The 13,206-nt window shown below is 40.7% G+C and overlaps 1 protein-coding gene across 4 annotated transcripts in view; it reads right to left on the bottom strand.

The window, feature by feature from the left end:
- LOC108249474 (gamma-aminobutyric acid receptor subunit beta-3) overlaps positions 1–13,206 on the bottom strand; it is a 64,260-nt gene that overhangs the window by 13,779 nt on the left and 37,275 nt on the right. For all 4 annotated transcript variants that reach the window (XM_017438879.3, XM_017438880.3, XM_017438881.3 and 1 more), the window contains 3 exons: positions 7,604–7,686; positions 5,904–6,041; positions 1,867–2,019 (listed from right to left, as the gene is read on the bottom strand). In XM_017438879.3, the coding sequence (XP_017294368.1) occupies positions 1,867–2,019; positions 5,904–6,041; positions 7,604–7,686 (374 nt within the window). The remainder of the gene's footprint in view (positions 1–1,866; positions 2,020–5,903; positions 6,042–7,603; positions 7,687–13,206) is intronic.

The following is a 13,206-nucleotide window of genomic DNA, read 5'->3' as shown; positions in this document are numbered from 1 at the left end:
AGTGTAATCATGGAACATAAACGCATCAACAAACACTTTGTGTCTGCAAAACATGTGAGGAGAGCTGCAGACCAGGGACAATCCAGAAATGCTCATGAATGTCAGTTTAGAAGCTATCAAAGTTCTCAAATAAAGCAGCTTTTGAGAATGTCAAGGTTTGTTGGGAATTATCTTACAAAACTAGGAAGTATTTTTGGTTTAGATATTAAAAGTTATGGTTGTTTATTGATTTTAGAAAAAAAAAATTGCAACTTTTAGGAAAATGCCCCGCGAAATCGCAAAAAATGCCCGCAAAATCCTGGAGGGACTGATATATATATATATATATATATATATATATATAAATAACAGTTTGCTAATGTGCTCCTACTTCGAAAGTACAAAAATATAAAAAGGTACAGGGCCCAACCAACAGACGGTGGTGCACAATTTAATTAAGTTACACTGGGAGCACTCAGAACCCGACACTATTGCGTCCTCTCGAGACTCTACCGGCGTCCAGATAACATTTTTAGATATTACCCTGACAGCCTTCATATTGCCTTTATTACTCCTGGCTCACATCATATCGAGTCAACATTATCCGAAGACAAAACCGCACTGCAGCCTCCGCGAGGAACCGCAATGACTGCAAACCAACAAACATTTATCTGGTGGTGGGGGGGTGGGGTTTATTATTGCTCACAGGGGTCCCGAGGTGACTTACGCCAACGTTTGTTTGTTTTTGTTTTTTTAATAAGTGGTGAAAATACACGCTCATTAGAGATTGGGTGTAGTTATGGCTCCTGTGGCAGAGGGACACCATCAGGGCCCTCTAGGCCACCAGACAGAGCCTAATGGATTCGAGAAGTTATTTTTAAAACTTCCTTAATTAGAATATTCTAAAATATATATATAAACTAGCTCGGTTGCTGGGAAGGGAACGCTATTAGAGAAATCTCTCCCAAACGGCGGCAAAATCAACCAATCATATTTGTTCGATGAGTGGGTGGACTGTTTAATGATAAAACTTTGGATAAGTTCGGCTCACTACGGGACCACGCATCGAGTGAAGTTCTCAGAGCAGCTGAAAAGTCTCGTGGCTGACAGCGAAGAGGACGTCGTCGTAGAAACATTTGCGAACGGTACAAGGAACTCCTGGAACACGTGAGAGAACCGTTTGCTAGTTTTTATCCCAAAGAGAGAACAAGAAACAGAGGGTTAAGGTCTGTAAGTCACAGTTTGCTAAAGAGATAGACCGATTGGCCGATTATTAAGGCCGATTATTAAGGCCGATTATTAAGGCCGATTATTAAGGCCAATTATTAAGGCCGATTATTAAGGCCGATTATTAAGGCCGATTATTACGGCCGATTATTAAGGCCAATTATTAAGGCCGATTATTACGGCTGATTATTACGGCTGATTATTGCCTTTTTAAGTATTTGGTTTTGCCAATACAGTGGACAAAAGGTGCTTTTTTTTGTTATAAAAAACCCTCAGCAAAACTGCGCTAACTTAACAGAATAATTATATTTTTACCAAAAAAAAAAAAACCCAGTGAAACCATAAACCATCTCTTTCTGAGCCTTTGATATTCAATGGGTTTGTTAGGATGTGTTCCTGTAGGACAGAAAATACGGATAAATTTATTTATTGTATTCATGGTGAGCCATGAATATGTACGGGTCCCAAGTAGTTACAGTATTTGTTTTCTATTTAAAGCTATTAAATTGTTTTTATGAGCCCAGTTTAAAAAAAAAAAAAATTGGCTTTATGAATCTGACATTGGTTGCCTTGATTTAAAAAAAATCGGCACCTAGGTCAACTTCCTGATAGGTTCCCTAATTCAGCAGAGAAAGTTCGATCCCCGCTTCTGCTTCTTACCCAGAGCCACCCTGGCTGCCGACGCGTCGTAGTTTATCCAGAAGGATACCCAGGAGAGGATGGTGATCAGGATGGACGGCATGTACGTCTGCAGGATGAAGTAGCCGATGTTCCTCTTCAGCTTAAAGCTCAGAGACAGCCGAGGGTAGGCACCTAAACGGAGGAGACAGGAACAGACAAAAAAAAAGAAACGGCGTCGGAACCTTTCGGGTGCCCGGAAAATGAAATCTGAGCGAGCGTCAAACATTAAACTTTCTTCTTCTTCTTCTTCTTTTTTTTTCATGTATATATTTCCAAAGAGCAAAGCACCTTGTGTTTTTGTTTCAGTTTCCATGGCAACCCCAGCAGCATGGGCCGGATTTGTCGCCATGGTAACAAGCATCCCCTCTCGAGAAGCGCCGACACACGCCAGCCTCTCCGCCGCAGCGCAAGACGTGTCACATTATCCAGGACGGTGATTAAAAATAAAAAATAAAAGAAAAGAAATAAAAAATAAATAAAAGAAAGAAAGAATCACCACGTCCTCACTCATCTGTTTGACTCTACGCCGCGGCGACAAGAGCGCTATATTTAGAAACGCAGGTAGAAACGCATCTGATGCTTGAATTTTCTTTATGATGAGAGAAGCTTCTGCCATTTTCCTTCCAGGAACCGGAATATCAAGTGTGTGTGTGTGTGTGTGTGTGTGTGTGTGTGTGTGTGACGGCAGTCTCAGCATATCTCTCAATAGACCGTATCTACGACTCGCTACTCCCACTTATTCTTCTCCCCTTTGATTTGAGAAACCGAAGGGGGAGGAACTCATTACGGCGTAATTCCGTCCCTGTGGGGTTTCAGGCGAAGGTGCTCGTGGCGAGCGTGCGTCCAAACCGGCCGGCCGGAGAGAACAAGTCTCTTGAGTACGAAATAAAAAAAATCCCTGCCTCGTGTTGTGGTTTGCACCTCAACATAAAAGTTTAAGTGTCTCTGAATTGGAGAACTAACTCCGGTTAATTCTGACCGGAGTGACAAGCTAACGGCTAAAACTAAGGTGGACTGTTGCCATTTTAACCCTCCTCCTGCTGCCTTTGGGGTCAAAATGCTATCTTATAAACCTCTACATCCCTGTGTTTGACATGCTACAGCTAGCTAGCTAGCTCGCTACACTTACAAAATAAACATTAAAAGTTCTAAACGTTTGTCAGCCTGGTCAGACATAACTGAGTTTTTGTCTACAACAGATAAGACACTAAAATGTTCACAACTTTTCCACAAAACCCAACTTCAAAATATTGAAACTAACGCTTTAAAACTAACAAAAAATGTTTTCAGCTTAGCCTGCTCATATGCTAACACAGACGTAGCCTGCTCATATGCTAACGCAGACGTAGCCTGCTCATATGCTAGCGCAAACTTAGCCTGGTCATATGCTAACGCAGACTTAGCCTGCTCATATGCTAACGCAGAATTACCCTACTCATATGCTAACGCAGAATTACCCTACTCATATGCTAACGCAGAATTACCCTACTCATATGCTAACGCAGAATTACCCTACTCATATGCTAACACAGACGAAGCCTGCTCATGCTAACACAGACGTAGCCAGCTCATATGCTAGCGCAAACTTAGCCTGCTCATATGCTAACACAGGCGTAGCGTGCTAATATGCTAACACAAACTTAGCCTGGTCATATTCTTACGCAGACTTAGCCTGCTCATATGCTAACACAGACGTAGCCTGCTCATATGCTAACACAGACGTAGCCAGCTCATATGCTAACGCAAACTTAGCCTGGTCATATGCTAACACAGACTTGCACCACCAAGAGACATTTCAAATATGGTTTTTAACCCATTTACTGACTAAAAGTCAAAATGCCTGGGTTTTAAAGCTTACTGTCCTGAGAACCTTTATTTAAATGAAAAAATGCAAATCCTTGCATCTGGAAAGCTGTAACACAAAGCTTCGTTTTCACTGAATATACAACAAAAACTTGAACATCCTTCTGTTTTTAAATGAATAAATTGTAAAGCTCACAGTCTAAAAATACCCACTACTTTCTTCTGCACTTTAAACGATCCTATTTTTGGCTCCTGCTTAGCAGCTCTTGTATCTTTGAGCAAACTCGACACATAATTTACATATATGACAGCGTGAGAATAGAAGCAGACGATAGCCGGGCTCTTAATAATAAAAAAAAAAGACTAATTTGCTTCCTTTTGCTCCTCCAGACTAATTTAGACCCGAGCGTCTCCACTGTGGAACGAACGCCGAAGGGATTCGAGGAAAGAGGAGGCCGAGGCGCGCCAGCGAGCGTGTAGGTGTGGAGCTGCTATAACAGCTACGCCGAGCGACATCCGCGAGTGGGAGGGACGCCATGTGCGAAGCCGAGGAGAGGGACCAAGAGGCAGACCAAAAAAAAAACAAAAAAAAAAAACTGGAATGCATATCACCCGCCGGAGTTTGAGACTCGGTCCACCTTCTGGTGAGAAACGATGGCGTCGCCGTAGAAATGTCCCACTCAGAGTATGACTCTCAGGTACTACCACGCCACATTCGAGTTGAGTTGTGCCCACTTGTGACCCCTGCTGGCCGAGCCGCGTCGGCAGATCACTACAGATTTAAAAACGCAACGACATTAGCCTACCACCAGTGAGAAACACAAGACGCCGCCGATTGGACGATGGCATCCGTAGCACGTCTTTTTGAAATGTTTCCGGTGACCCAAACGTAGCTGCAGCTGCCGCCATCCAAGAATATGCTGAGTCAGGTCGTACATACGAGGTGAGGCCGGACCGATCCCGAAAATTCACGTTCGAAAGCCAAACGGCGCCGTCGTCCAATCGGCGACGTCCCACGTCTCCCCGCTTCTAGAAGTCGCCGTGCTTTTACACTTGTCGTTGTGTGTGTTGGCGTGGTTTGCCCTTCAGGGCCACCGTAGCTTCTCAATATCGCCTTATTTTCGACATTCTACATCTCAAAAGCTTCAAAATGGTTTGTAGTTTGTAGAAATTTGGCAACTAGCTCGTTTTTTTTTTTTTATTGGTCTGGAGCGTTGGAAATTCCTGCCCTTTTTCAGCCCCTGGCTGAAAAAAAGAGGTCAACTTTCAAGGAATTTAAAAAAAGATTCTTTCTAAAGACGTACTACCAGGACCGCTAGGTGGGGTTTTGTTGTTGTTTTTTTTATGCAAAAATTAAAGTTTTCACTTATTTTGCTTATTTTATCCCTCATTCCGACTTATCACCAGCACCGGTCACATTTCTGTCTCCCATAAAGTCATTCGCCTCAGGCGGCCATCTTGAACTTAGTTGACTTTAAAAGTTAACCGGTCGTTGATGATTTTTCAGTTTTATTTAGCTCCTTGTCAAATCTGACCGGGATTTTTCCATCATATACAGTAAAGACTTGCAGTTTATTACTGCTTCTCTCTGCAGAGAGTAAAGAAAACTAGCGTGGCTGCCTTTAGAAGAGGAATAAATCTATATTTACTGGATCTTAGATAAAAAAAAAATACCTTTATGCAGACCTGATTGAGTTTTAATCGGAGACCACTGACCCGCTGAGCTTAAGTCGAAACATCTTGTGATCTTTTTATCCCTCAAACAAGCTTCCTGTTAGTTTACTCTGATGTTCTTCCTGTTAAAAGTTGGACTTTTTCTCCTGAAACCAGCAAAATGCTCGCCTCTTTGCTTGGAAACAGGCTGTACAGATCCAAGTTTAATGGTTCAGCGAAGGCCTCAGCTCGGTTCTTCCAGAGAGAATTTTGGAATTTTTTCTGTAAAACTCCTATCTTTGAAAGTAAGCAGCACCTTAAACGACTGCACGCGCTCGTCTGCTAAAAGGTGAAAACTGTTGTATTTTTGTTGTTGGAAATAATTCGCTCCTTGATTTACGTTCTGTTTTCGTTACGCGCCACTTTGGGACGCTTGCATTAGGTCAAGGCGCTCGATGTGCTACTTCCTCGTTCCAATCCGACCTCAAGCGCCGACGAGCCGGCGGCGGTTACGTACGGCGTCGTTCGAGGCGTGACCGCCACCGCGCCCCGGCGCTCACCTGTGGAGAAGACTACGTTTCTGGAAACCAGCTTGTAGTCCACGATGGAGAACTGCGGCAGCTCGATGCGCGTCACCCCGGTGACGGCGGCCTCGCCGCCTTTCCAGTAGAACTCTATGTCGTCCGTGGTGTAGCCATCTGTAGGAGAAGAAGAAGCACACACACACCAAGGTGTAACCATCTGTCAAACCCATCACTGGAGACCAAGATATGCAGTGTTGCTGATCGTCCAACTGGGCTGTCGTTTGGTTGAAAGGGAAGAAAAAAAAAACGTTTGAAGTCACTGCCAAGAGCCAGACGAAGCTTTGAAAAGCGAGACATTTACCAGGTTTGCTTCACTTCAGGCGGGTTTCGTTCGCCCGTACTCCGTGAACTGTTTTTCACGTAAACAGATATTGCGCGCGCCACTCTCGCAATCAAAGCCTTTGTTTTTCCCGAGTGCCGTTTAGTCGGCAGGCCGGGGGTGAATAATTACCCCGTCGGAGGCTAACTCGGTGACAAGCGGCGCTTTGAAGACGGAGCTCGTAACAAAGCGCTGCGCGTGTAAACATGTTGAATAAAGCTAAAAAAAATCCACTTTGTAATTTTTCTAGAACGCGATCGGGATCATCCGTTAAAAGGACTGGCTTTTTTTACCTCCATAGATGAGATGTTTCTGAAGCAGCTATGTTTATTTTGCCGTTTGCTACAAAGGTGCTAAGAAGGGTTTGGATGTAAGCATAAAAGCCACATATTGGATTATTTTGAAATTACCGACAGATCGGGCAACTATCCTTTTCCAGGGTGGAATGGTTCTACGACTTATAACTTCAGTGATTTATAAAAAAAAACAGAACCGGGTGGGCAGGTTTGATCATTCCTGTGGATTTTCTCTAACCCGAACACATGCAGGCAGAAATGCAACCCAGGGTAATATTTGGTCACCAAGTTGAGCATCAACCATACACCTTTTGGATCCAACATCCAGTTTCTGGTTAGGTATTTGACGGCTCTTCTTTTGTTCACGTAAACTGTTTGGTTTTCTTGGCACAGACCCGGCTTTTGGGCAAATTTTTCATTCGGGTTAAGGTCGGAGCTTTGGGAAGCTCGATATTCTCCTGGCTTGTCTTTTTCATGCTGGAAAAGGAGAAACCACCACGGTCTCGTCAAAATAAAAGACTTTCCAGAACTTTCGGCACCACTTATTAAAAGAGTCAGGTGACTCTATATATTTAAGCCGGACTTTCTAATGTGGAAAATCCACAATAAGTTCAAACTTGCGCACAATAATGAGCGACTATAAACCTTTTTATTCCAACTGAATAGGTGTTTGTTTTTTGGTGTTTTTTACCAGTAATAGCTGATTTAGATTAAAAGAAAATACTTTTTGTGCCATCTTCAGCTGAAGACCAACGCTGTTTTAAGTGTAAGCGTAAAAAAGCAAATTTCTCATGATTTTTTTTTTTCCCCCTGCACAGGGCAAGCCGTACGAGGTTTTAACAAGAACTGTCCAAAGTCTGACAAAAATGACCTTTGGGAAACCCCCAAGTTTGTATCATGTCGAGCTTAAAGTCCACATATTTCCAACGGAGAGATCAAGCATTAAACCCGAAATGTCTAAATGTCGTTCCCCCCTCAACACCACCGAAAAACGTCAAGCTGCCAGGCGGCGCCGCTCTCTTTTTATGGAAGACCCAATCAGGTCGGATCCGTCCACTCACAGCTCTCTATCTCCAGGGTGCAGTTCTGCTCGTCCAGGGGGTACCTCCGCAGGTCCATCATGCAAGCGGCTGTGGTCGTTATCCTGGAAAATCGGAGAGATAGGAAAAATGAAAAGATAAGCCCCTTGGAATGTTATCAAGCCAGCAGTGCAGGTACTGCGAGCCGTTAGCTGACAGCGTAAGGACTGCGGTAACGCAGTTAGACCGAAGCATGAAGCACGCCATCATGTTTATCTTTTCCTAAGTTCCTCAGCTGGTTTCATGTTAGTGGTCACTTACAGTGGTCCCTCACCATATCGCGGTTCACCCTCTGCGGTCTCACTGGACTGGATTTTTTAAATTCTGTGACATAATTCTCATGTATGAATCAGAGCACTTTGTTTCGTATCTCGATTGGGTCAATGGACATCAAAGCGCTTTGTTTCATGTCTTGATTGGCCAAGAGAGAGTCGGTCTACGTTTCAGCCTGTTTTCTTAAACTGTAGTTTTCATATCGACTCCTGATCGCTTTTGCTTTAATGCGGTTACTTCACGGTGAAGTGTGTTGGCAATTTTTTTTTTCGTTCAAAAAGTTGGATTTATTTCAAGCCTCGTGTCGACTAAACGTCCGGGGCTAACCATCGCTCAAAAGGTTGAACTCCTGGACATGCTAAAGGAAAGGGAAAAGCTATGCGGCTGTAGGGCGCCACTTCGAGATGAACGAGTCTTCCGTTCGGTACATAAAGGAGGAGGGAAAAAATATAAGGACGACAGCGGCAGTAAGCTTTAACCAGAATGCGAAGAGGGTGAGTAATCATTCAGAATTTCATGTTGGTAAAATTATGTAGGTTTCTGAGAGTGTAAACTGTGTGACAATGTGGAAAATGTTAATTGACAGCCATGTTAGCTGCCCCAACATGGCTACCTCGCTGTTTAAAGTTGCAAAAATAAATTATTCGTACTTGTTTTCTTGTATTTGCCACTTTTTCCTTTTCACAAAAAGGTACAAATATGTGTATAACGTTAAAGCAAGAAGCTACGCTGTGTGGTTGATGATTCTTAGGCCAATTTTTGTTGCAAGCTATCTGCCGTTTAAGCTAGCTGCTAATGCTAACTGTCCTAGCAGTAGAACGCGCATGTCAAAAATGTTAAAGGTAAACAGAAATAAATAAGTTTGAAGAAACAGAAAAAAAGAGAAAGTTATAAAAGGTAAATAGAAAAGTACACCAAAACCCTTTATCTAAATTCAAGAAATAAAATACAAAAATAAATAAGTTAGTTTGAATAAACAGCAAACATGCCAAGAAAAAAAAACAAAAAAAGAAATACAGACATAAAAAAATTATTATGTAGTTTATTTAGTCTTTTAGGCTTCATGATATTTTTAATAAATTATTGATATATTTACTTTTGACAGTTTAAATCCATTATAATATCTAAGACTTAATGTAGCTGGATTAGAATTGTTTTGCCAAGAAAAATCCCATAAAACAACTAAAAAAACAAAAATATCATAAACATGACTTGTAAAATATAGTTTGCTTTGGTATCTTAAAATGAAACGTTGACAATGTGGAAAATGTTACTGAAGCGAAGCGGGGTTATGAGGCCTTAACATGTATTTGAATAGGCAAAAATTAAATGGTCACCACTTCGCGGATTTTAAACAGACTTTTTCAGAACTGAACCATATATATATATATATATATATATGTTGAGATTGTCATTTTCAAAACACGTTACCGCGCCTCCTCGAAGTCAAAATGTCGACGCCACCACTTTGCGTGCGATTTAACTGTGGGTGCGTTCGCAGCAGCCCTATTCATTCCGCTTCAATCGAGCTCTAGTTAGTTTGCAGAAAAAGTCAGAACGCACAATCAAACTCCGGTCCGCCTAAAAACATCGTTTTCGGCTGAAGATCGCTCCAAAAGCAGGAAGCGGGCTACAGCACAGGGGCCTTCTGGGTAAATACGACCTTTTGTTGTAATCAGGCCGTCCAAACGAGCAGCAAAGTGAAATGTAAATTCCAAAAGAAAAAAAAAAAATCATTTCGTCTCCGTCTGGCCTGATTCAAAAGCTGCCTGCTTGGCAGTTAGCCACTTCATTTAGCTGAGACCCAGATGAGGCCGAAGGGATGCCATTAGCCGGTATTATTAGGCTGCTAAAATCACAGCAACAAATGAGGTTTCCATCACAGACACTGTATTATAACCGTGAGACCCTCTCAGCTTTAGAGCACACAGATCATTTTACTGATAGATTGTAGATCATAAGCTTACACCTTCTGAGATTTTGTCTAAATATCTCGTTTTTTATTCATTTCGCCTCATCGAAAGGCAAAATCAGGGCAATAATGTCCTCATCTGTGCCTGTGTTTCAGGTGTTCGCGCTGTCCGTCTGTCTGTTAGTGAAATATCTCCTCCATTAGATGTAAATCCAACCGATTGACGTTTGGAGTTAACTCAGTTCAAGATGGCTGCCCTTAGCAAACACAAAGATGGCTGAAGCGCGGCCGATTTTGCAGATGTTTAGCTCAAATAACGTTGTTTTTAAGCTTCAACCAAAATGGTTCCACGTTTCCTAACCTAATATATTCTCAGTTTAAAGCTCTGGCATGAAAGGAGTTAAAAGGTTTAATATTTATTTTATGTTTTTTAAGTTGTTTTCTTTCAATTTAGAAGTGGGAAAGCCCCAAGTTGGACAAAAATAACCAAAAACAACCCGGTCCTGACTGTCCGATCCAACATGGCAGCCTCTCTGTTACAAGTAGCTGCAGAAATAAACTATTCGTACTTCTTTTCTTGTACTTGCCACTTTTTCCGTTTCACAAAAAGCTATAACATTAGAGCAAGAAGCTATGCTGTGGTTGATGAGTTTTAGGCCACTTTTGTCGCAATTTATCTGTAGTTTAAGCTAGCTGCTAATGCTAGCTGTGCTAGCGGAAGAAAGTGCATGTAAGAAACAGAAATAAATATGTTTGCAGAAACAGAAAGAAAAGGAATGAAGGGAAATTACAACAAAATCTATATATATAAAATTAAACAATAAAAGTGGAATAAGATACAAAAATAATTAAACTATGAGTCACCAAGAGATAACCGACAGCCATGTTAGCTGCCCCAACATGGCTGCCTCACTGTTTACAGTAGCTGCAAAAATAAATTATTCATACTTCTTTTCTTGTTATTGCCACTTTTTCTTTTTACGAAAAGGTACAAATATGTGTACAACGTTAAAGCAAGAAGCTACGCTGTGTGGTTGATGATTCTTAGGCCAATTTTTGTTGCAAGCTATCTGCCGTTTAAGCTAGCTGCCAATGCTAACTGTGCTAGCAGTAGAACGCGCATGTCAAAAATGTTAAAGGTAAACAGAAATAAATAAGTTTGAAAAAACAGAAAAAAGAGAAAGGAATAAAAGGTAAATAGAAAAGTACACCAAAACCCTTTATGTAAATTCAAGAAATAAAATGAGATTAAAATACAAAAATAAATAAGTTAGTTTGAATGAACAGCAAAAATGCCAAGAAAAATAACAAAAAAAAGAAATACAGACATATAAAAATAATTATGTAGTTTATTTAGTCTTTTAGGCTTCATGATATATTTAATAAATTATTGATTTATTTACTTTTGACAGTTTAAATTCTTTATAATATCTAAGACTTATAATGTAGCTGGATTAGAATTGTTTTGCCTTGAAAACTGTCATTAAACAACTAAAAAAATATTGTTTTTTAAACATGACTTGTAAAATATGTTTGTTTGGTATCTTAAAATGAAACTTTCCTTGTCTTTATTTTAAAAAGCAGCATAATACTGTTTGCTGCCACGGTTTTAAGAAATTCAATCCGTTTTCTGCTCGATCCTTGTCTTTACCTAACACTCATTTATGTAGCAGCTCATATTAAATTTAAAAAAAATTTTTAAAACTCCCTGCGTCACACATCTCCCACTCCCTTTCATCTCTTGAAACCACTACAAGGTCTATAAGTAGCCCACGAGGCTAAATTCTCTGAACTCCGGTTGCATAATGGAGCATCGCCGTTTGACTTTAAAGTGCAAAACCCTGACAGATGCAAATGCAGGTAAGCACGAAGCCGTCCAAAACAAAGACGGCGACGCGCAGTTGCTTAGCGCTCTGGTAATTCAAAGCTTGCATAAATATTCATAGATCGTGCAAACTCCAATCAACCTGCCTGTCGAAAAGATCAATGCAGGGGAGGGGAAAAAAGACGCTGCGTGAAATAAATATCAACCTGCAGCTAAAACCTCAGCTTTACTTTGTGCGTTATGTTTAAAAAAAAGAAAAAAGTACAATTTAGGAATAAAAAATACCCATGCCAGGCCAGTAGGTGGCGACAGCGGTGACTTCAATGACGCAACAAATATCAAAACTAAAACACTTACAGGGTTTTGTCTTTGGAATTGTTCACCATTTTCTCGCGTAAGCTTCGACAGAACTGGGACAAAGCTAGCCGAACATAGAACGAAGCAGGAGTGGAACGTTCGGAAAAAGCTCGCCACAGTGCCACCCGGTGATCAAACGGGAATTGCAGACAGCTAAACACGAACTCTTTTTGACTTCCTATCACATGACGAAAATAAACAAACTAAAAGGAATAAACTTAACTCTAAGCGCAATGGTTAGCCTGTATTTGTAGGTGTTTCTGTACATTTAACAGACATTTTGTAAGGACTAATGCCATCAACATTAACATCGATCCAAAACCTCGCTCGGTACAGGACACCTGGGTTAATGAGGCGAGACGTCGCAGGTTAGAAAAGCAAAGAAATTTGTTTGTAACCAAATAATCGTTTGAGTTAAACTGAATTTCGGTCCTCTGTTTCGGGACATTTCGGAACAGCATTTAGATTTTTAAAAATTACGGCTTGCCCAATACGAAAAAAAACATCTTTTAAAAATGTGCAAAGTATGGGGCAGCTCGTGTCCTCAATATCTCAGTTTGTCAGTTAACACTAAATATACAAAAGGGATGTTTAAACCTTTAAAATAACCAATATTTTTATCAAAAATTCAATCTGAACAAAAACTGTGAACGGTGGTATTAATTAATTGAAATGTAGTTTTCTCAAGATCACAAATAACTATCCGGTTATATAATTACGATGGATAGTTAAGCTAGTTTTATTTGGTTATCTCCAAAAAAACAAGCTTTGTTTTATGAAGATAACAAGATGTTACCTAAAGAAAAGAAGCCTTATTAGTTTGTTTAAAATACAGTCCCTCCAGGATTTCGCGGGCATTTTTTGTGATTGTTGCGGCTAAAATGCCTGATTTCGCGGGGCATTTTCCGTAAAAGTTGCGATTTGCTTTTTACTAAAATCAATAAACAACCATAACTTTTAATATATAAACCAAAAATACTTCCTAGTTTTGTAAGATAATTCCCAACAAACATTGACATTCTCAAAAGGTGCTTTATTTGAGAACTTTGATAGCTTCTAAACTAACATTCATGAGCATTTCTGGATTGTCCCTGGTCTGCAGCTCTCCTCACATGTTTTGCAGACACAAAGTGTTTGTCGATGCGTTTATGTTCCATGATTACACTGCAGGACGTGCAAAACAGCTGCAGCTGGGGAGGAAACTGGTTTGCTGAAATC

Source organism: Kryptolebias marmoratus, linkage group LG23 (assembly GCF_001649575.2).
Source record: "Kryptolebias marmoratus isolate JLee-2015 linkage group LG23, ASM164957v2, whole genome shotgun sequence".
NCBI lineage: Eukaryota > Metazoa > Chordata > Actinopteri > Cyprinodontiformes > Rivulidae > Kryptolebias > Kryptolebias marmoratus.
This window is presented reverse-complemented; position numbering and strand designations above follow the sequence as displayed.